The 25,352-nt window shown below is 42.3% G+C and overlaps 1 protein-coding gene across 9 annotated transcripts in view; it reads right to left on the bottom strand.

The window, feature by feature from the left end:
- The window catches only part of MEIS2 (Meis homeobox 2), a 120,069-nt gene that overhangs the window by 17,218 nt on the left and 77,499 nt on the right, over positions 1–25,352 (bottom strand). For all 9 annotated transcript variants that reach the window (XM_040412468.1, XM_040412469.1, XM_040412463.1 and 6 more), the window contains one exon: positions 7,017–7,093. In XM_040412468.1, the coding sequence (XP_040268402.1) occupies positions 7,017–7,093 (77 nt within the window). The remainder of the gene's footprint in view (positions 1–7,016; positions 7,094–25,352) is intronic.

The raw sequence follows: 25,352 nt of genomic DNA, 5'->3' as shown, positions 1-25,352 counted from the left end.
GATGCATTAAGCTGCTTATTCGTAAAACAGGGAATCATCTGGTTCTAACCTCCCCTCCCTGTATACATTCTGCCTTTCATCTCCTGATAAAAAAAGATGTATTTTCATAGGTATTTCTCAGAGTCTATGTATGACATTGTTACAGAGCAGAAGTCTCTGGGTGAACGTTGGCATCGCCCTTTCACAAACATCATTCCAGGGCAGTAATGTCCTTCACACTGGAATGTACAGGAATGTTCTCATGCAGCCTCACTGGTACCCTCCAGCCTCCGACTGCTACTATCAACTCTAGACAAATGGAGTGGTACTGTTACCCGGAGGAACAACCTACAACTACACCCAAGCTCCCCTCCACGCATATAGACAAATATGCATCACTTCAAAAAGAATATCTACAGATCATTGCCATATCATGATAGGTACTTGATGGTCAGGAAGGAACCCATGCAGTCTACACACTAAGGTCATCCTGGCTCAGTGGAGATTTACATATAGTTAGTGGATTTATATGCCAATTCAACTTTCCATTGTCATCCAATATAACAAATGGAATTGTTTCTGTAGACTAGTATAGACCTATTAACTTCATGAGAAACTGAAAGAAGGTCTTGAGAAATTATCTGCCTATTTAGAAGAAAGCTAATGAGTTGGGTTATCATGATTCTTCACACAGGGCAGCTGTCCAGTATAAACTTCTAAAGGCTATATGATTGTTCCTGGTATTTTTCCGGTTGGCCGAATTGTTGGTGTGACTGCACATTTTTCACAACAATATGCACCCTCATATTGTGACGAGGGGACATCCTCTGCGTCTGGAGGAAAGAAGGTTTCTACATAAACATAGAAGAGGATTCTTTATGGTAAGAGCAGTGAGACTATGGAACTCTCTGCCTGAGGAGGTGGTGATGGTGAATTCACTAAAAGAGTTCAAGAGGGGCCTGGATGTATTTCTGGAGTGTAATAATATTACAGGCTATAGCTACTAGAATTCTGGAGAAGTTGTTGATTCATGGAGTTAGTTATACTGATTGCCTGCATGGAGTTGGGAAGGATTTCTATTCCCTAAAATGATGAAAATTGGCTTCTACCTCATGGAGTTTTTTGCCTTCCTCTGGACCAACTTGTAGGATAACAGGGTCAACTGGATGGACAAATGTCTTTTTTCAGCCTTAGAAACTATGTTTCAAGGGCCATTAGTGTAGTAAAGACAAGCCCCAATAGTGTAACTACTGTAAGACACCATAAATAGGGGTCAGACTTGTGGTCTATACCAAAGCAATTGCTTCTTATCCTTTCCTACAGAACAGATCTTCTATCTTCCAAATAGATTTTAGTAAAACTTAATGTAAATTCTCCAAAAGACTGACTTAAAATGAATCTACACCACCCTTTTCTACACAAAACTCAATGAAACCCCAAAACTGAGGGTCTTATTCAAAAACAACAAGTAGTGGCAGTAGGGAGAGAGGAGGGGCGCTTTATTTGAGTTTGCACTCACCTGTAACCCTTTCACACTCTTTTCCGGCCTCTAATCGCTCATTATCTCTGTGTGATGATTACCTGCCAATCTCCTACACAGTTTTAGTTCCTGGGACTGTCACCTTTAACCAGAATTAAACCTCAGTTTGCTCCTTGCTAATGGGACTGATATCTTATCTCCATAAGTTAGGGAGAGTTTCAAATCTCTTGTTTACCTTCAAAGGTGAAGGAGCGAATTAGACAAACAGACTTTGGCATTGTTTGCAGTATACTCATGTTTGTGCATGTACGTTTGCTGATATTCCTATATTTCTATCCATACCATGTTATATAGTGTGAACCTGATGAAGGGGAACTATTAGTCCCAGAAACGCTTTGTTTACATGGCTATGCACTTTCTTTAAATAATAAAAAAAAGGAATATCCAGATCGAAGTTTCATGTCCGTTTTCACCAGTGGATTTGCGCCATTGCAGCATCTTTTCTTCTCGACAAGCACTCTCTGGAGGATTGGACCCCCTTTCCAGGAGAGATATCACCTGCGGCTGCAGCCCTGTGGAATGGGATTTTACTCCATTCATATCTACAATACAGTTGTGCCTATCCTTAGCACAACTCAATAAGGTGAGCCTTGCTCTTTCTTTTCAATAATTCAATTTATTCGAACGTACTATCCTATTGTGCGCCCCTTTCTCTCTTTCTCCCACCACCCCACTTGTGGTTCGAGTGGAGGTTAGAGACGTCCCCTTCTACAACTACTATGTTATATAGTGTAACCTTGTCAACTGGCGTATCCTCTCCTTCTTCATCGAGGGAGTGTTCACTATATGTACTAATTAGCAAATAACTACAAGCACGCTGGGACATTATTTTGCTTGATAGAAGTCCAAACCCTAACTAGATAACGTCAGATGCTAAATGCAATGAAAACAACAGACATACTGTACTGTATATACTATATAGAAGTTTCTGGGGTGGAATTTTCTGCAGTAAGAGTCTGTCATAAGTGGTGTGATGTGTGATACGCACACTGGAAGTCATTTGTATACATGTCTCCCATGGTGGAACAATTTTGTAACATTTTTCCTGACACATATGTTCAGATTCACTACCAATTTTTTTTAAATATTATTAATATTAGTATAGTAGCCAAATTATTTTGTAGCACGAGGTCTACACTCTACTTCTAGCATTAAAGTAGTGGTCTTGGACTAGAAAAAATGGGCCATTCCTGTCCATGGGCTGTGTCCAGTACTGCAGGTCTGCACCATTCAAGTCAACACTAGTCACCGCCTATGGGTAAGGCTGTATTCACATAGCGTTTTAGCTGCAGGTCTTTCCATCGGGAGTTTACTGTAAAATACCTCAAACACTGTTCAGACATATACCATGACGGGTGCATTGACTTTAAAGAGGACCTTTCATGGTTTAGTATTAATGGAGATAAATACCTGTACTTGCAGGGTACCCCCCGCTGATGCTGCCACCCTGCCTGATTTTTTAAATATGGCTCCTGGACCCCGCTGTGCCCCCCCCCCCCCCCCCACAGTTTACAGGTACAGTGAGGAGGAGACTTCAGGGTTTCTCAATGGGCGTCTCCTTCTCCCTGGCTGTAGCGCGTTACAATCACAGTGGAGAGTGTCACAGCCAGGGAAAAGGCGAGTTTTTGTTTTCTCCCTGGCTGTGATTGAAATCAATAGGCCATGTTTCGACATAAGTGCACCCGTTTGGCAGATTATTAACGGTCATTAAAAACAGGTGCACTAGTGAAAAATTGCCTTTTAGGGGTTAAAACTAAAAAATGACCTCATCTACTTGCATGCGCAGAGACAGTTGCTCCTCACTTGATGCGGAAGCCACTAATAGGGGCATTTGGTATACTGTGGGACACTAAAGGGGGCAGCAATAATTCTGGGAGGCACTAATGGGGGATTTATGCTGGGGGTACTATTGGGGCTATGAGTCACACTGAGGGGCACTGTGGAGGCCATGGTCACACTGAGGGGCACTAAGGAGGGCCTTATTTATACTGGGAGGGGGCATTATGGGGGCCATTATTCATACTGGAGGGCCCTATGAAGGCCATGTGATGTGGGGGGCATTATGTATATTGTGCGAGGGTTGGGATGTTAAAAAAAAAAGCCAATGAACTTCATCCGTTTTTAATTACCGTTTCTAACAATCATAACAGAACGGATGCATGGCCGTGAAACGGCAGTTACAAACAGACAAGACGGCCAGAAAATGGTTGCAAAATGGCCACGAAAAAAACGATAGTGTGTCCGTTTTTAATGGCTTTTTTGCTGTCATATGATTGTAGTCTAAGCTAGAGAAGCTGTCGTTTTAAAGTTTCACGTCAGTATCTACACCGCTTACACAAGGCTTTATAATAAATGTAATATAGCCATGATTATGAATTGCTGTGATATCTATGGACAGGATAAAATAAACTTCCAACATTCCCATTTGGATTGACAAATGTTCCGATAAAAGCACAAACATAATCTTGTATCTATCTCCCTATATTGAAAATTGGATTTTTTATACTGTCACATTTTCCAGACAGGAAATATAAAAGACAAGAAAAGAAAAGCCCTAATAGAGCATTCCCAAGTCCCAAAAAGAGAAGGATCTGTTGGCGAAGAAGCGCCTCTGCTTATCCTCATACTGTGTTATCAGTCTCTTCTCTAGGTTAGCAGTTTATTTCTACATTAATCACATTGACAGAAGCAAGGCAACTCAATTTTCTGCCTCTCTAGCTAGGCACATCACTTTCTGTACTGCACTCAGCATGGAAACGACTGCATCTAAGCTGTGGTTACTGGTTTAATTGAAATGCTATCCACACTATAGGGTGCATTAAACTCTGATAACAGCAGTTCCTGTGGCCAACTTAAGTAGCTTGAAAAAAAAAAAGCGGTGGAAAAAAAAAAAAAATTACCCAACTGATAAGTCGGACAAACCAGCTAGTTCTCCGAGCGTGTCTCTCATTGTGATCCGTAAAAAATGGGGGGGAAAAAATGAATCAGAGAACCACGAAAATCAATTGACCTGCGGGTGGCTCATCAGGAGCTCAGGCTGATAAAGCTAACGGCTTTGTTGGTGTCTGCCTGCCTGCACACCACAGATAGAGCACTTTGTAAATGAACCTGCTTTGATAAATATATTAAGGGAAGCTGTGAATAAAAGGCGAAGGTTTCTCATTTGTAAATACAGAGCCGGCTACATGGAATTAGAATGATAAAATAGAGTCCCATGTAATTAAGTTTGTATTAGTACTGAAATCCGTGCAAATACTCTCCCCGAATTCTGAAAGAGAACTGTCGTTTCAATTAATCTGAACATCACCCCGAAATGTCGGGAACAAAATTAAGCCTGTGATAAAAACCGGGGCCTGTATTTTGATAAGTAAATCCAATATCATTTCTTTGCGGCTCTGATCGTTGTCTGAAAATCCTGCAGCTTCTCTGCCTCCCCCCTCCCTCCCTATGTCTCTCTCATCCAGCCCTACAGTCAGAGGGCTAATCCACACAGAAAGGTATCCCTTCTAAAGCTGGCTGTGAAATATCAAAGCAGGTCGTGTGTTGTCAAGATGGGCCGAGAAATCACAGCGGCCTGCTCCAAATCTTCAAGGCCCCCTCCGTGTCCCACTCAAGCACTGGAGAATATATAGGCCTAGGAGGAGTCCGCTAAGTCATTCATAGGGGATATAGGGAAAGCAATTATCACCTGCATCTGTATTAGATGTTCTGCTAATTGACTGGTTCCAGGTGACTTCATGACCCTATGAACAAATTAAATTATATATAACACTTGGGATAGCCAGGCAATGAGAAATAACCTGAAACTCTAAGGCCGGGTTTACACATGGAGCGTTTGTAAACGTAAGACAATATATTTCCATCTGTTAAATGTATCCATCTTTAATGCCGTCAAATCTTTATTTAAAAAAAAGAAAGGTTTCGGAAAAACTTGTTTAAAAAAAATGGCCACAAACATATTAAAACGTATGTAAATCTGTCAAACAAAAAGGATAGATAACCACAAAATTACATACTTTTGTATATGTTTTTGTATTTACTGTATAAAATGTCTAAATGTATCCACCTGACGTACAGCAAAAACGAGATGTGAACGGCCCCTTAAACTTTATGGAAAACCTCACCGAACAGTGGTTCTATGTCAGCTGATCCGTTTCAGCCATCTGCACAGTGAACTGCGGCTGGTAACGCCACATTTGGTCTTTAAACACCACATGCGGTTTTTCCAATGCATTTTTTTTTCCAATGGCGCAAAACGTCAGCCAAACCGCCCTGTGGGAACCCAGTCTAAATGCATCTGTACAGAGCGTGACCACTCTGCAGAACATTGTATGTGAGTAACTACAAGGAATAAGGGCATGTTCACCTATAGCCGATATGCTGCATGTTTTCCATGCCGATTTGCAGGTGGAAGATGAATTTCATCCACACGCTGCAGGAAAAATTGATATTCGGTGTAGATTCTTTCTATAAATTTGACCCTTTGCAGGCATAGGGTGACGTGGCACTGGCAGAGGATTTGTTGCAGATTTTGCCGCAAATTCACAGTAAAAATCGCTGACGAAAAATGTGTCCATGAGGACGTATCCTGAAGATGTGCATACCATTGATTTACCTGTTATTCAATACAGCCTATATAAACCCCAAACATATGTACCCCAAAGGCAGGCACATTGCGGGTCTGCTATCCTGGTAGCTAAACCATTTGGTCATTTCTAGGATTATTTTACCAGTTCCCAGTCTACTCTGCCACCCTTTAAAGCTACCGGAGACACTTCTGGTGCGGTAGTGTATCATGGCATGTTTCTTAATATATAAATTGCTGGTCAAGGCTAAGTGGGAGTATGAAGCACTTCCAGATGATTATGAATACTGAGGTTCTGTGAAATATAGAAGCCGAGAGTCCCTGCTGTAGAAAGCATAAATCAGCTTGTTAAAAGGCAACACCAAGTAGCTTTTAATCAAATGTCACAGACTGCAGCATTATGATTTTCCTCCCTCATTAAAAACAGAGCCATTGAAAGCATTATTGGAGCACTAGAAGAATTGCATCTGCTGTCCTCCACTGCACACGTCACCGGCCTCTCTCATCAGTGTACACATGAGGACTGACGAAGGTGTACATGAGAGCTAGCCTAAAGCCAGAACCACATCAGAGAATGCTTGATATCAATATCATTAGTAAGACATATGGTTCCTTTGGTCAGACACTGGGTGGCGTAAAGAAAAAATGTAATTCACATGAATGGCGGTGAATTGCAGTACCAGACACGGCACACAGTCAAGGGTGGCGCTGTTGCTAGAAAGAAAACAGCCCCTTTATTCTAATCCTGTACAGCCCCTTTAAGAGCTTCTCCATTGGTAGACGGTAAAACTACTGTACTTTTTTACACAACAGTCAGCCAAGAATTTCCCAAGGATATGGAAACATTGCAGCAAAATATCTTAGCAGGTAGATCATTTTAGATTGAATGGTGGATGGGTTCTCATTACTTACCAGTTATTTACTTGCAATATAGTCAGCCCTGTGTCTTGTGCTAACTGTTTCTTCTGTTCTTCTGAAGGGTATGGATGCTGTAATAGAAGAAACAGAGACCTTGAGTTCAGGTTGTAGGCATCTATATATATATATATATATAGTGTGTGCATATACATACATATTTTCTGCACCTTAGGGTTGTACGAAATTATCATCAGAAACGGCAACACATTATACTTTAAAGTATATTAAAGCTGGCAATACACATTAATGTGGGCAGAACCTGTCAATTTCATCAGGACCATCTGCCCATCTGATGTGTATGATGAGGCCTCCTGACTCTCCCTTGATGGCAGGTGTAGAAAAGGATCGGGCTGTTCGATGTCAACATGCCTGCTCATCTTGTTATCAGGAGACGTAAGCCCACCCTCAGAGGAGTCCGGTAGCGGTTTACTCCAGATGCATGCTCGGTCAAGCGTGCTTGTGTATGGGGGGGTCACGAGAGAAAGCATGGGTATGACCAGCCTTAGATATTTTTTGATACCATTAACCTGTATTTCTAAATGATCTCAATAGGTAAACAGTCTTATAGCACAATGTCATTTTTAATTTAACATTGGGGTTTGATCCCCTTCCCAAATAATACCTTTAAGGTCGATATTAAGTTAATGCTGATTGTTTGGAGGGCGGACTTGTGGTATGAAACATGAATGCATATTACTGTGCACTGGATGCCCAAGATGGAAAGAAACACAGGCTTTCCAAAGACAAGCCATAAACCAGAGTTCAGAAAGCGGGGCAGTCCGTCTCCTCTCTGCTCCTATGACATGGGTCTGTGAAAGGGCACTGGAGTCCCATCCCTTGTGTTTGTACTGCGCTGTTTGCACAGGCTGGAATGCTCCATTGCCAATACATTAGCCCAAGTCGAACAATAAATATCATCCATTCAGCACCAAGCAAACTTTTTCCGCTTCTATGAAGGAATTAGTAAGGATGGGCTTAAAGGACGGCACTACAATGGGTTACATGAGTGTTCCCCCTTCCAAACATTGCCGGATAGGAACTAAACCAGCAGCTTATTGTTTGTCTGCCAAATGCATATATATTGGGGCTTCAGGAAAAGAAAGAGGCACTTGGATGCAATTTGTGATGCAGAGCTGAGTGTAATAGTATGTAATTGTGACTAATGACATAGAAGGGTTCTGCCTGGTCGAACTGGCAGTGGGGCACTGGAGCACTCAGGCAGGACAGGGTTAATTCTGTTTGTATGTATACCCCAGGCTTTTAATATCCTGCAAATGTTAACACAGAAAGATGATAATGCCAAGTTAATATGGGTTAAGGATAAAATGAAAATACATTTTTTCTGATTGCTGGGTGCTGACAAATTTTTGGCTTCCTCGGCAGCCTCTCTATTGAATTCATGTAATTACACCCTGGCTTTCCCCCTGTAAGCCCCCCTCTCTGCTCCTCCTCTCCGCCTGCCCATGTTGCTAATGACCTCCTCACTGTTATCAAAACCACTAATAGTTCTGGGCCCAGGGAAAAGCACTGATCAGGGCATATTGGGAAGCCCTGGGTAATTTGCATGGGGCTTGCAGAGTGCGCTCACACTCAGCTTGTCCTATCAGTGCTTGACTGTCAAAGGCTGTTCACAGCCTGTGTGATAAATGCTACATCTAACCCATAGACCCGCTCCCAACAATGCCACCGCCACCTATTCTCCTGGCGGTAATGGAGATAATGAATGAGCTCTGACGAGAAAACCCAGCTCATCACCATCCCAGGGTGGCTGGGAACAGAGCGCCTCCAAACTGCATGGAGAAAAAAAAGGCGCCTTAATTGGCTGAAAACATCATTTAAGAAAAAAAAAAAAAAGGGGGGGGGGGTACGCGGTATGTTAATTTCACCCGCTGAGACTGTGCAAGTGCAAAGCTGTTAACTAGTTCTGTGCTCCATGACGTGGACCTCTGCTTGATTCACTCTTTAATCCCTTTGATGCGGTGCACTCCTTAGTAGCGCTTTGGGGACTTCCTTGGCCTGTACTTTGTGCCCTATACAGAATGAACAGTGACACAGAAAAAGAATCGATGGCAAATTGATTACAGGCCCTGCCCCTCCTGGTTCTCGGTGACATCCTGAATGCAGAGAGCACCAGGATTTACCCCGCCGCGCACACAAATAAAACACCACTTTACAGTGTCCTCGAACAGGGGTACTTGTCACTCTGATTATTCCTCCTAACAACATGCCTCTGCACCATTTTAGGCCATAATGAGCTCTTTGCAGTAGAAATCAAGCCATAAAGCCATAAGCCTTTAAATCGTTATGTAAACCCTAATGGTGCCAGTAGCTAAACCATACCTACCTACCATGGCATATAAATAACTTGTATGCCATTCTAACACATACCCCCCAACTTTTTGGTCAGTCAAATAGAGAGACTTATGGTTCATTGTGCATATTTACACACTTCAATAGATTTCTTTTATACAATACGGCAAAAATTATCTGGATCAAATAAGGAAATAATATACCAGGTGGACTAATATAGAGAGAGGAACCGGACAAACACTTTCCGGATCAATATTGTAAATGTAATAATGCAAATCTATCCCTCAGATCAAAAAGAGAAGAGGGACAGAGGGACTTGGGTCAAAAGTGGGGACTGTCCACCCAAAAGAGGCACACTTGGGGGGTCTGCTCACACCATGATATTATGGTATATGGGTGCCATGAAGGTGCCAGGATACGCCACGTGATAACCTCCAAAACACAGACCTGAAGGTAATCTGTAATCTGACATGACCAGGAGCAGAGATAACCAATTACGAGACTCCTCTGATGAGAAATCGAGGTGATTAGAGCGGATTTTATGGTAATGTTTTATTATGGTTTCCTATTACTATGGGCATTTTTCATATCCTGTACTACGACCTTCCAATAATGCAGAATATTTGATCATTTGGCACCCGTGGAAATTACTACTGATCTACATTGATATGTCAGAAATAAATCACATCGCCATACAGACAAATCACATATCACTGTATAACCAGGCAAATGTGCCTTTCGGGGACCCTGAGAAAGCTGGGCGACAACCCTTGTGGCAGTTACAGTTTTGTAGCCATGTTGTCACCCAGCTTTCCTAGAACCTGACGACTGATGGGAGCACATATACATTGCTTTCTTTATATTCTTATAAGGATCTGGAATTGAGACATAACATGGCCTCGTTTATCTGACAGGAAGACTGCCCTTGTTGCCCATAGCAACCAATCACAGCACAGCTTTCATTCTGTAAACCACTGAGGAAAAATAAAAGCTGTCCTGTGATTGGTTGGCAACAAGGGCAGTCTTCCTGTCAGATAGTTTTGATAAATGAGGACCATGGTGTCTATATGGCTTTCTTGTATGACTGTGTAGACCTCTTTTTGTGCCTTTGAAAGAAATCGTGGGTGATCTTGTTCTGCCAAATAATATATGAATTATGTTTTAATACTTTCCACACTAAGGCCTCATTCACATGAGCGATATGGAATATGTCAGGGTCTGTTCAGTGAAAAACTGATAGATTTTCATGCAAGTTCAATGGGGGAGATTTATCAGAACAGGTGCAAAGAAAAACTGGCCCATAGCAGCCAATCAGGTTGATCCTTTCATTTTCCAAAGGAGCTCTAAAAAATGAAAGGTGGAATCTGATTGGTTGCTATGAGCAACTAAGCCATTTTCTGTTTGCACCAGTCTTGATAAATCTTCAATAAGTTTTATCTGCGATTCCTCTCAGTGTTTCCGTTTGCATCCATTTTTCACACACGCGAAGAAAAACTGAAGAATAACTATCTACTTCTCCTACCAACCATCAGTGAAAAACACATTGCATCCGGATGCCTTCCGTGTTTTTTTTTTACGCAGCCCCATTCATTTGTTTAGGACAAGGGCTGTTTGAAAAATGCACAATACAGAACACGCTGCGATTTTTCCTGAACGCAGAGTGATAAACGACGCTCATGTGCACAGACACATGGAAATGAATGGGTCAGGATTCAGTCCGGATGCTGGGCGTTCGCAAAATGGAATGTATTCTGGCAGAAAACTCGCTCATGTGAAATTAGCCTAAAAGTTGCTGCAGTTATTATTAGGGCTCATGCACTTGATTGCGGTTTTTCGCCACATCTGATCCGCATTCGCTTCAATGGGACTGCGAGAGATGTGGACTGCACACTGCGACTGCCTCCGATGACCGCCTCCGTACGTCTGTTCCGCGGCCCCACAAAAAAAAAAAAAACGGCCCATTCGTTTTGCGGACAAGGACATTTTTGAAGGAGTGAAAAAAAAAAAATGTCTGCAGGCTCTCGGCCGGTATGCATGTTTTGTGTGGTTGTACATGTAGAGTAGTAGTAGTACCAGCTGGTAGTAGTCGTCTTTACGTCGGGCCTGTAATTTGTATCATAAGAACTGCAGCTCAGCAATGACACGATGTAGGACATGTGAACAGGACCTGACATGACAGTGCACGTTAAACATCCTGCTGCAGAACGCCCCCCTGGATTCTCTACATCCTGGTAGCACTTAAGGAGTTAAATTTACATGCGCATGTGTCAGGAAGAAGGCAGAACGATCCCATGAAAGAGCTGGTGTGGGAGGCCACATCTCATATTAGAGATTATAATGCAAAATATGGGAACACACGATCAGCGTGGGCGTAATTAAATTAATTAGCGATATAAAGCACTCTGAGGGAAGTGTCTCCACACACAGAGGTATATGGATAAAACAGGTTTTAAATATTTAGTAGGAAGCCATCTGCTAGATGCTGCTTTCTTCCCGAGAAATATAAATAAAGAGATTTTATGGCTCAACCCTTGTGCATGCCCCTCGCCTCCGTGCCTCTCCCTCACAAGATGGGGCACAGCGCGACCTGTTCTGGATGATCCCTGCCACCTTGCTGGATGGTAAGTTCCCTTGGTTTAGGTGCGGCTGTCTGTTCTGGGTACTAGTACTCCATGTGACTAATTATAATACTGATTCTTGCTGCTCATGCACAATCCAGCTGGCCAGACATCTAACCACATGACTCATTCTTCGTGTGATTTTCCTGGACATTAGCCAAACTATTTTGAAAGTATATGGACTTGTTCACACACGTGATGTACTGCTGCAGTGACCAGCCGCCAAAGAAATGCTATATGTATATATATATATATATATATATACTGGGGTTGATTCGTAGGGTCCACCCTCCATACATACAGAATATGTGCGCGACTACTGTTAGTTGCATTGTAATGCTATCACTGCACACCAGGGAAGTCATTTTAATAAAGCGTTCACAAACGCTGCAGATTTTGTTCTGTGGAATTGTGTGTAACTCTGCAGTGTAATACAGTACCGGAAAAGTGGAACGAAAAACGGAAAAATTCCAAAACATAATTTGATTGATCGCAGCACATCAGTTTCTGCTCCAGATTTCCACCGCAGAATTCATCCTTGAAATGCATAGTGTGAAACCTTGGGCAAATCTGCAGCAAAATCCGGGAAAATCCCACATGCAATTACAGCAAAATCTGTGGCAGAAAGTCCTCTACAGAAAATGCACCCTCATGGCTGTACCCTAAGGCTAGGTTCACACCTGAGCGTTTTACAGCACGTTCCTACGCTCTGTAAAACGCTCAACAGGCAAAAACCAATGTTTCCCTATGGGCATGGTTCTCACCTAAGCGTTTTACAGCGCATACGAACGCACTGTAAAACGCCCTACGCCCCAAGAAGTACAGGAGCTTCTTTGGGGCGTATTGTCGCGCGTAACACCTCTGTTTTTCATTGTACGCCTTTGTGGTCGATAGCAAGAACGCGCGTATGACGCGCGTTTCCAAAATACAAAAACGCCTCAGAAACGCCCGATAAAAATGCCTGTAAACAGCGCTTATCGAATACGCTCAGGTGTGAACCCAGCCTAATGGTAATTTCTCCCAATGTCAGCTTTATATGGGGTTGTCTTCTGCTGGACTTTTTAGGTCTCTTAGGCCACCTGCGCACAAGTGCTGGTGAATATACAGAAGATCCATACGAATTTCCGTGCGGTTTTATGTGCATTTCTGCACCATATCTTCACCAAAATCAGCAATTTCTAACAGCAGTTTTTGGTGCGGATTTGATGCCGTTTTGCCGCAGATCTCACCGCAGCTAATTTGGAGATCCACACAGCAGGTCAATTTCTACAAGGAAACAATCTGCAAAGAGTACATGAGATTCGTGTCCTCTCATATGCTTTGCTGTTACTGTACTACGCTGAAGTTTTTCCGCATTGAAATCCGCACGGAAAAACCGCACGTATTCCACAACGTATGTAGGTGGCCTTATTGAGTCACAAATGGGACCCACCAAAGGCCTGTTTGGTATCTCGGGTAAGGATTCACACAGTTCCGTCCTACATATATGTAGGCATTCAATGTGTCGTCGTGTGGTGCCTCCATATGGCACTGCTTTTTAAAGATGTTCTCCCATACATCTATTACTTTTAATACATAAAATGGTATCTAGTGGAGCTTGCCAAGATTTTATTTTTCTGTTGCATTTATGCAAATTTATTCTTAGGCATTCAGAATTACAGAAGGATCCCATACATCTCAGTGTTTGTACAGTGCCGTAATACACCTTGTGTACATAAGGCCTAAAGCCCCAATATCCAGTGTCATGGAGAAAATGGAGGAGAGGGTCACATAAGAATGCCATACCTACAACATGCAGCTATTAAAGCAAAAAAGTAACACATTCTTGAAAATGCAGCAAACTATATGTGAATTGGCATTTTGCACATTTCTATTAGCACGGCATATCTGGGCATGAGATCTGCGGTCAGGTTGGGTTTTACCTGTTTATGCCTGATAGAAGCATGACAGCTTCTCATGTCACAGCAAGATATGCACATTATTAGAGATTGTCAGGCTGTTTTCAGGTGGCCATGATTTAGCTGGCAGTCATATTTATTTTGTGGCCACTAGTAGTCTAACCTCTCCATCACCTCTTTGGGAAGACCATCCTTTTATCCAAACTAGTTGTTGCATATTGGTCATCTTCTTGGAGAAACCCAACTCCTAGAAGACCACTTTTCAATGTAATTTTGGGTGATGTCTCAAAAGCATTTTAGTGCTATATGTATTATACATGTATTACAATAAACAAGAGATTATTACTGAAGAATTCTATATACGTTTCCTTTATATCCCCCGTGATATATTTTGTGTCCAGTTTTTTGTTAATACCAGTAAGATGCTGATTTTTTTCTTATAATGTTTTCTAATTCTTTACCAGCCCGGAAATGGTAACCGCCATGCCTGAAAGATGCAACAAGAGCATGGAGGTTAAGCCATTATCCACTCCCAGGAGTTGCGTTATCACAGAGCAGTGCTGTAATGCCTCAGTACCTTTGCGGGAACCTACTCTTTTAAAAGCTCATTACTAGAAACCCGCTTTTCCTCAAGGGCATTATGTGTCCAGTAGGCCTCATTTTAAGCATCTGAAACCTTCACTGTCAGACTATCGGAACGAGCGCTTTTATTTTTACCTAGGTCCACTTCCACTCAACTAACTGCATGCAACAGCATTAACCCTTTGGAAACACCTCCCTATTGATTAGCGCTGTCCTAGGAGAATGTAATAGATATGAAATTAAATCATCATGGCACGTGCTAACCGGATGATGATCGACTTACAGTTCTATTTAAATTGGATTTATGAAGCCAAAATTGCATTTCATACACTGTGTTTGGGTGCACACTAGCAAACTGACATATCATAGACAGATCATTATATTTCCACTCCCCATGGGTGACACTTGTGGTCCTAGAATCCAGGACAATATCTTCCCAGAGCTCCTATGATCTATCCATTCCTTATGTTTGGGCACTCTAGTTTCCTACCTCACGTTCTATGAAACTGACCATGGATTGTATGTAATTGCTTGTGAAACAGAACTCATATCGACTGTCTTGGACTTTAATGCTGATTACTTGAGGGTAAGACATCAATGTTAGATTGGGGGGGGGGGTCCGACTCTCAAGACCCTAGCCGATCAGCTGTTTGAAGCAATCGTGGCACTTTAGTGAGCACTGTGGCCTCCTCATTGCCAGACACAATGCCGTATATTTTGTGGCAGCTGTGTGTAGTACTGCAGTTACTTCAGTCCCTTCCTTTGGATGAATAAGACAGCGCTACGGGTAGTAGCAAGCACAGCCACTACACAATATACGGCTCTGTGCCTGGTAATAAAGAGGCCACAGCGCTCACCAGCGTGCTGCGGCACCTTCAGAAAGATGATCAGTAGGAGAGTCAGAATCTCACTGATCTAATATTGATGACCTATCCTCCTTAACATTAAAATCCTGGACAACCCCTTCAAGGTGCCCATACATCCTTACTAGCTGTCAGTCAAAAGCTTATAGGGGTTTTCCAACATTTTACTACTGGTGACCTATCCTCAGGATAGAACAACAACCCTTTAGAGCAGCACCAGTACCTCGCAGACTCCCTCAGGAATGCATCGGCTCGTCCACAACCATAGATCCTCAACGGTCAACAGATCAACGAAAAACCAACAGATGACGGCAGCATATGCAAAACGAGGGTCCTTTATTCACCAAACGTCCATGAACAATGTACAAAAAAGTATATAAAATGCAACATTTCAGCTACATACTAGCCTTTGTCAAGAATGTACATGCACACCAGTTCCATTGCAGCGTCTATCAAATTCGTCTGCGCATGCTCACATGGGATCGCATGTGAGCATGCGCGGAGGAATTTGATAGACGCTGCGATGGAACTGGTGTGCATGTAATGTGGACTCCATTGCCCGCCATGTACCACGTAGAGAACACCTATGATCACATAAGGTAATCACTTATTTAGTTCACATGTTTGATTATGAATGAGAGGTATTCATTGGAGAGATCTTAATGAGTAGTTGGATCCCAAATATGGTGAGACATTTTGATTGTTTTTTAATAATGGTGGGTGGGACACGAAGCACTTTAAATATTTTCAATAGTCACTTGATAACATGCTTGACAAAGGCTAGTATGTAGCCGAAACGTTGCATTTTATATACTTTTTTGTACATTGTTCATGGATGTTTGGTGAATAAAGGACCCTCGTTTTGGATATGCTGCCGTCATCTGTTGGTTTTTCGTCTATCCTCAGGATAGGTTATCTGTACCTGATCAGTGGGGGTCCGACACCTGGGACCCCCGTCGATCAGCTGTTCGAGATGGCAGCGTGCTCACAGTAGTGCCGTGGCCTTCTCACTGCTTTCCACAGGCCAGTGATGACATGTTCATTGGTCATGTGGCTGGGGTGCAGCTCAACCCCATTGAAGTGAATTAAAGCTATACAATGTATGGCGCTGTGCTTGGTAAGCAGGGAGAAGGCTGCAGAGCTCACAGGAGCACCGGTGCCTTCTCAAACAGCTGATCGGCTGGGGTCCCAGGTGTTGGACCCCCACCGACCAGATACTGATGACCTGCCCTGAGGATAGGTCAGCAGTAGGAAAATCCTTTTAACTGGCCAACAGCTATTTTTCCTGTCTCTCCCATATTTATGTACCCTCAGCTCTACGGTAGAGGGGAGTCAGCTTCTGCCAGGCCCTCTAGTCGAAGGTTTATCTCCCTTGAGAATCAATAGATCAGGTACTGAAAGTCAACATGCTTGATTTTTCTTTCCCAAATAAAATCATATATTGGGTAAGATTCGGCACACCCTCATACACAAAAGAAGGTTGCCGAGTCCTGCCGAAATCTGCGGGTTTGGACGATTTTACTCTTAAGTGTATGGGCACCTGTAGAGTGTGAGTCCTACTGAGTGCTATCTCTGTACAGGGCTGTGGAATAGGTTAATGGTAGATAAGTAAAACATAGTAAACGATTGGCGATGTTAGGTTAATATTACTTTTGCCTGTTCTTTGTGGCTGCGGAGGAAGGACCATGCCAAAACATAGCTTTGTCCTCCTCTACTGGGATTTTGTAGGTCAAAAGTCCCTTAAGTGGAAGAGCATGTTCTGTGAGTAAAAGGATCGTCGAGAGAGAAGAGTAAGGAGGCCGGAACTAGACACAAATATTACGCATGTTTGTATTTGTGAAGTGAAAGGGACTCGTCTGCATTAAATGTCACTTGATCTCTGAACTGGTCTCTGCTGGTAACCAGATTTAAGAGTTCATTAGGCTGAAAGAAATGGACAAGGGAAGTGAGATCAGGAAGCTGGGGACTCCCGGAGGAGAATTCACTTCAACAGCAGGAATAGACCTATGCATTACCAACAACATAGCACAGGACAACCCCAAGATAAGCCACAAGTTGTCTAACACAGTACAATACAGCAGCCGGAGCTGACCATGTGTCAGCTCTACTGCTCTGGAGGATCTGCATCATACTATAGCACCTCTCCACAAGCACCAGAACATCTACAGCGCCCAGCTATCTTCTGGTGTAGGCCAGGGGTTCTGCCAGGGATCAGCAAATAATCTGAGCCTCAGGCTCTGCTATCCTCCGGTTAGCTGCAACTTCCCTTCAACTGATGAATGCTGAAAGAATCCAGCACCCAGAGGTGCTGAAAGAAACTGGGATGTCTGTCAGCAGTGGAAACCCTGGCAACTCTCAGACTAGTCTGACATGTCTAACAAAGTCTTTCCGCCATGCTCACACTATCATACTCTTTGTTCTGTGCCATTAAGTAGCAATGCTTTATTCTGCGTGAGGATTTTCAGTGCACAAGTCTCATATCATCATCTTCAGAGCACAGTTTTTCTCCTTGCAGATTCAGTACGGATCCGTTCAGTGTGGGTGTGGGTTAATATTGTGCCTGAGCAGAGAGGCAGCAGCGTGAGAAGTGCTGAGGTTTTGCAATGTGCTGCTCCAGGTGTCCCCGGGCGGCTGCTGATCTCAATTCTCTGCTTTTGTGGATAAACCTATTTTGGCCTCCACTCCTTCACCTCCACTCACTGCGAAGCTTCCTTCCACACGAGGTCCCATGTATTATTAAGATATACAGGATATTAGATGTAACCCTCCATTAACCCTTCAAGGGTCAGACAACACAACATGCTAATTAGGAAAACAAAAATAAGGTGATCACTAAATCATAAAATGCCATCTGATCACTGGGAAAGTCATGGTAGGAATTTCATGTACTGAAACTGACCTTTGTACTCCACCCAAAGCAAAGGACACTTTCTGTACAAGGCCAAGATGTTTCCCCTGTGGGCACAATTAGTACTATAGTGTACCATCTACAAAACATAGGCCTATATCATAACATGCAGTACAAAATTGTAACGGGTAGATGGAGAGTGCAAAGTTTTAAAAACCAGAGTCCATCTTTTGTTTTTTTTTGTTTTTTCAAATTAATAAGGGTACGTTAACATCTCTGTTTGGAGCTTCTGTTACAGAGTTAATAACAAAATATCCACTAAAAAAATGTTCCGTTCGTGACGGTTATTAGCCGAATCCAGCACTTCAAGCTATTTCTGTTCTTCTGCTCCTACAATGGAGTAGTGGACGAGCCCAAAGGGAGAAAAATCATGCAACAAAACATTGTGTGTGTGAATCTGGCCTCAGACCGTTTTTGCACCATACTAGACACCTTACCTAGAAAATGCACAAGATTCTTTAAAAGTATGTACTTTTTTGGTGTAAAATACACCAGTCAAGAGGTGGCAGAAGGAAAAGAAAAACAAAAATTTTTAGTAAGATACGCCAAATTTATTATATAGTGTGCGCCACTGTGATAAATTTGGCGCAGTCTGATCCAACTTTTTACCCTGTCTAACTTTATTATAGTATTATTTCCCCATACTGTTTACACGTGCACAATATCATACAATATCAGCAATTGGATATGCAGAACATGCATAGTTCTATACCTTTTGGATCATCAACTAGGTCAACATGAAAATAACGGTACTCTGGGGGCATCTGCGCTGTTTTTTTCACAATCCACTCACGCTTTCCGTCTGTAGCGTAGCAGTGTAAAAAAGGAAAAATCTCAGCTCCTTGTCCCAGCATGCACTGGAAAGGTTAGAAATGTAACCATTGCTTGGGGTGTTATTGAAAGGTAACACACCCAGTATTTCGCATTTCTTTTAATTACTTCAAAAAGGTGGCTGGGTTCCAATAATAGTTCATCTCCCAAATTTTCGATCAGGCCTGGGCATGGAGAAATTTCATTGACCCCTGACCTCTTTGCACCCTTACTATTGGGTACTTGCTAGATGTCAGCAGGAGGTCAGATGTCTGCCTGGAGGAAGAGAGCTAACAGCAAGTCAAATAACTTTCAGGCCAACCCAAAATAAATAATACCGCTGTTTAGTTAGTGAGCTACACCTGATACACAGTTGTGGCTTTTACATATCAGGTGCAGGACGTAGTTGGTCCAGTCTGACAGTTACTATGCTAGTAGAGCCAATATTGGGTGAATCCCAATAAAGTATTGAATCCAGGAGGCAATGATCTCCCATTATATTAGACACAGTGCAGGACATGCTTAAACGAAAGATTTTTTTGAGACACAAAAAGGTTAATCTGCTTACGGTTAGAGGCTAAACCTACTAATCAGAATGAGTATTGGAACATATGCTCCAGTAGTCTGGTAGACGAAAGAAGATCTTCTGGAGGCCTACAGGCTGTAGGGTTCAAGTCTATCCATTAAATATAATGGCCACTTACAGAAAGTACAGCATAGAAGCTTTGTATCTTTCTCTATTCTGACTATTGATTAAGTCTTGTACAATCAGGGACGTATCTACTGTAAGAATATTTCACTGCACTGGAGGTGTGACCTGTAACCGTCACTGGTGACCTTGTCGAAAGCAGCAATTTGTTTATGCTGCTGCAAGTAAACCCATGTGGTGCATGGGATTATGCACAGTACACTGCAATACAGGTGCCTTTTGTAATCTATCTGTTGCTATATGGAAATTGGAGGCACAGATTATTTGCAGACATTTCTGCTACTGAAAATCCACTCTCTACATGCATGGGGTTACTTCTGTAGACTGTGCATGAATTTCTGCAAGCCCAATTCATGTAAATGCAACAGTTTCTGCCGCAAATTGACCACGTGTGAATTCACCTATGTAGTTGAGAACTAAATACAGTCATCTGCTTGCATAAAGGCTAACAACCTGAACAGGCTAAGTTTAGCAAAATATGATACACAGCTACCAGGTAACCTGTACTTTTCGCCTGTTCGGTTCAGGACTATCGTTACTAATTTTGGTGGCTTGTCTCTTTAGTACATGTGCAACTCTAAGAACATAATGCGGCACCATTCATACTGTAATACAAGACAGTCATTGTTTTAAATTTAAAAAATGCCTGGCTCTTGCCTGGTTTTATTCCATATTGTCATTTGGCTTGAGTCCATTGTTTTCTTATCGGTATTTTTGTTCAGAGTGCTCCATTTCTGTCTGTATGATGATCTGAGCTTGAGTAAACATGTTCTTTGAGCTTCACTTAGTAATGTGAGGGGATCTGCTAGGCCATAGAGCAGGATAAGGGGACCTTTTTTCTTAAGCACTGAGCTTTGAAGAATTCCTGCCTATACAATGCAGAGTGACACGCTGCAAGAGATAAACCTGCCTGTTGTCTTTTGTGCCTGTCTGTTGGATTCTTCTGTTGACCCTCTGGCCATTAGCCAAGGTAATATGATATTACAAGGTTCCTTTCATGACCTATCCTGTCACCACCTCCAGCAACCATTAGTCGTCATCTATGGGCCGATCGGAAAGCCACAAATACACCAAGAAGAAAAAACAAAAAGCAGAGTGTCTTATTTTATCTCTGAATCTAATCCCACCTTATGTTCTACCTGAATCCTCCGACACATTCCTTTTGAGTCTCACATAGTTTCAGGGAACCACAGGATGGGGCTAGAATAATTACAAAACCCTCCAAGTAGATCTAAAACACAAATATCTTCTCAATGACTTCCTTTTTGTTGGACGGCAGGTAAAATGGAAAGTTAGAAGACAGTCAGAAAATATAGGGATATATGAAGGTCCTTGGTCTATGACAGACATGACCAAATACACCAAGGTCTTTTCTCTCTACCTTATACAAATTTTAAAATCACAAGAATTTAGTTTTTCATGTACAAATTACTGGGAATAAAAGGTTGATGTAGTCCTTAGGCCAAAGCTCCATAGGGATACACAGTCACCTGCAGCTCATGATAAGATTGTGCCTGATCTCTGTGTTTTCCTATAAAAAGTTGGTTGCTTGTGACTATTGTCCAAAGAATTAAACTTTGAGGCTGTTGGCCAAACCCATTTATGTTGCCAGGACTATATTTCATGTAGGGGTCATCCTGACTCTCCCCTGACAGATGATGGCAGGGCAAAGAGCTTTCAGCTATGTCGCAATTTTAACACCCAATCCTTTTTTTTTCTCAGAGGAGATAGTCTGTCACCATAGGTGTTTGGTAGTAGCTTATTCCCCTCTTTGCTTTGACAACACAAGCATACTCGGCTTTGCCAAAGTGATATAATGCATGTATATGGTGGGAGTCAGAAGGAACAGCTATCGGCCAAACTCTTGCTATTCAAGTTGTAAAGGGTAGTTTAAAACTGTCCTGATCTGGACAATTACTTTGGACAATTAATTTCTATTAGTAGAGTCCTCCAACAAGGAGCTGGCCAGAGGGTGTCATGCTGGGACCTCCAGCAATCAGCTGTAATCTGTGAGGATTACAGCAGTAAATGTTCAGAAAGTATAGCACAGTAATATCAGAAGCGGACTGGGAACTTAAAGTGTCTCTGGAAAACAACCTAAAAGCAGCCCCATATTATAGGCAGGTCCAGATTGACAGAAGGTAGGGGCAGCAACACCGTAGTGCAGCACAAAATACCACCCCAGCAGAACCAAATACCACAGTGCAGCACAAAATATTGCTAACCCCGCTGCGGCACCTGCATCTGATACACCTAGTATTAAGTAATGCTGAGCGCATCAGATCATTATGTACAAGGACGGTGGCTGTGAGGAAGGCTAGGGCAGCCCCACTGGAGATCAAGCTACCAGGAAATTTTCCTGTAGGGTCTATGGTCTATGGCCAGTCCTCCCCTGATACCTATTGAAATCAATAAGCTGTCCATGCATAGATATGTTGGGTTGTCCAGAGTGAGACACACCATTTGTAGGTACTCTCTCTGCTTTGGCAAATAAACAAGGGTCCTAAAAAGGATTTGAGATACCCAAATTCATTGTTTTTGCTGCTATAAAAGAGACATTGACAATCTATAGAGAACAACAGTGACATTCCATATCAGCATGCCAAATCCGTTACATCTAGATATATTCCAACTATGAAGGTGTTTCTTTAAACAGTGACATTTGGAGTAGAAAGCACTTTCCTGGTCATTGATCCAAACCCAATTGATGTATATAATAGGCTGATTAAATGGGGCAACATTATTTTTTTGAATCAGTCACCCTCTGCCATTTTAGAAAGTGAACTTTTTGCTCTGAGAGGAAAATTGCTCCTGATAAGCGCTATAAATCTGAAACCACTGATTTGATGTGATGTATTCATTTTTAAAAGTTCACCTAATCCCTCCCGTGAATAATGCTTCTCACATATATCTACCCAAGGCTGATTCCAGAAGATAGCTCAACTCAATGATCTCTTCTCTTGGCATCTACACAATTAACATTCCTTCATTGCACATCAGCAGCATGTTAAATTTTACCTAACAACCTCAATGGGTGCCTATAATCTCATCACATTATATGAAGCATGTCCAATAAAAAGAGCATTGACAGTCACTTTAGCACAATATAGTCAAGAGGTTTCATCTGCAATGGCCCAGAGAAAGATGGAACAACGTCATTAAAACATACCTTGCCCCAGCTGCTGCTTGGCAGGCTGATAAATGCCAAGATTCCTCAAAAACTTCTAACAAGTGAAACAATAAAAGACAGCATGGAGCCTTTCTGTTGGCGAAATAATGAGCCTCTACTAAAGATGGCTGTGGTAAATATGATAAATGTGGTCTTTCTTTTTTAGGGGCATCCTTTTTGGGGCTAATGTAATATTTATGTATAGAACTGGTACCTCTTAACTCAAGAAGAACCGCTAACATGAGGGCCAAGTTCTTAGAAATTGATGACAGGAATTGGCGTTTGCGACAGCTTCCATGGGCGTCATCACTCCGCATTCCAAAACTCCTGATCTACTTAGTTATGTAGTGCCCACCCTTACATCATTCTGAGTAATTTTTTTTAACCCCCTTATATTTATTGGTGTCTTTTTTGTTAGGTATAAATCTTCCTCAAGATGGTCTTAGGAGAGAAGACAATTCTGCTCATCCGTTTGGTAAGTGCAGTAAAATAGTGGAAATCTGTAGCTCTAGTTCAAAAATATGTGACACTTATTAAGGCTCTATTCACACGTCTGCAAAATGGGTCCGCATCCGTTCCGCAATTTTGCGGAACGGGTGTGGACCCATTCATTCTCTATGGGGACGGAATGGATGCAGACAGCATTTGCGGTGCGCGGCCCCGATCTTTGGGTCCGCAGCTCCGCAAAAAGATAGAGCATGTCCTATTCTTGTCCGCAGCTTGCGGACAAGAATAGGCATTTCTATGGGGGTGCCAGGCTGGTGTGTTGCAGACCCGCAATTTGCGGGTCCGCAACACAGCACGGACGTGTGAATGCAGCCTATGCTTTCCTTGAATTATATGGGTTCTATCAGGACAACCCTTATTTAAATTGAGGCCAATTTGCCTTCAGAAACGTCCCATGATCAGTTCTTATCCCTGGAAGAAGGGGCAGCCAAATAAATGGCTGATCATGTAATACACGGACCAACCAGGTTCAACATAACAAGAGGTGCTCACCACCCTTCTAGAAAGGGGGTCCTAGCATGAGCTTATAGTAGAGTATGTGGAAAGAGGTTCTCTTCATACGAGATTACCTTGGTAAAAAAAAAGCTAGTTTATCATTGTAATTATAGGTTGGAAAGACTTTTAGAAAAAATACTATGCTTTTAGGCAGCATCCAGATTTGGACAGTGGGTGACTACGCCAGGTGTAGCACAATCACTTACTATAGAAATTATGCCAGGGAGTCACTATTTTTCATGTTTTGGTAGAGGTCATGCATTATTATTGATGGCCAATAATCAGGGAATGCTACATGATGATAGTATATATGGTGTACGCTGGAAGGGTTTCCGCTTTGTACTTTGCCTTTACTTCATGTATATCATGAGTCACCTGCTTTGTCACACAGCTGTGTTTGCTCCAGGACTAAAGAATAGTACAGTTTATCTTACATGTCCACTGTTATTCTTTGCTGCAGAGGACGGCATGGTGCTCAGGGATGCTGCAAGCTCTATTTTCTCTGCACCAGTAATATGAGCAGCTACATTTCTGAAATGGTTCTCATATTTTGGGACCTTTGTAAATATATGTAAGATATTTATCAGAGTAGGGAGGGTCCATGGCTCTCATCTCCTCCACCTTCTCCTACCTGATTATCAGGGCCGTCTTTAATATTGATTGGACCCTGGCCAAGAATTTACTTGGGCCCCCTGGATCCCGCCTTCCCACACCCTAGCAGGCAATCACGCCCTCCACCACAACACACACCCACACAAAAAATCCACACACCTCGTAGAGTAGTAAACATTAATAATGATGAGCGGCCACTAGAGGTGTTCCTTGGCAGTAATGTAAATACTGCCTTTTTTTCTGACAGTATTTACATTAAAAAGCTTGCAGAGACATGCTATAGACACAGAACTACTACGTTTAGCTGTTGTGGTTCTGGTGACTATGGTGTCCCTTAATATAGAAAAAAAAAAAGAATCAGAACAAAAGTATCAAATAAAATGGCTGTATCATTATTCTAAAAATTAAAAAAGCACAAATCCTGACCCAAATATATAGTATTTTGCAGATTACTTTTTTTTTTTTTTTTTTTACAATGTGCAGATAGTACTGTACTACTAACCCCTCTATCCACCCCTAGATACAGGGTAATACAGCGCCACATACCTCTTACATTCAGTGACGTCTTTTTGATGCAGATGTTCTCTTTCCTCATCTTCTCCTTTCCGACCTTCAGACCGGACAGCCATTTTTCGGCCATTTCTCGTCTCTGCAGTTTGACAAACAAAATCTTAGTTTACTACTTTTCCATCATCCTCCCATCTTCTGGACAAATCATCCTACCACCCCCAATACTGTGCCGCTGTGCTCCCCAATACTATACTGCAGAACCAGATAAACCCAATGATAATACTAGTACCATGCAGATAGTGCCCTTCAATAATTATTGCCACACAGGGCCCTAAAATA

This window comes from Bufo bufo, chromosome 11 (genome assembly GCF_905171765.1).
Source record: "Bufo bufo chromosome 11, aBufBuf1.1, whole genome shotgun sequence".
Classification (NCBI taxonomy): domain Eukaryota; kingdom Metazoa; phylum Chordata; class Amphibia; order Anura; family Bufonidae; genus Bufo; species Bufo bufo.
The sequence above is the reverse complement of the archived record's forward strand: the minus strand, read 5'-3'. Positions and strand labels throughout refer to the sequence as shown.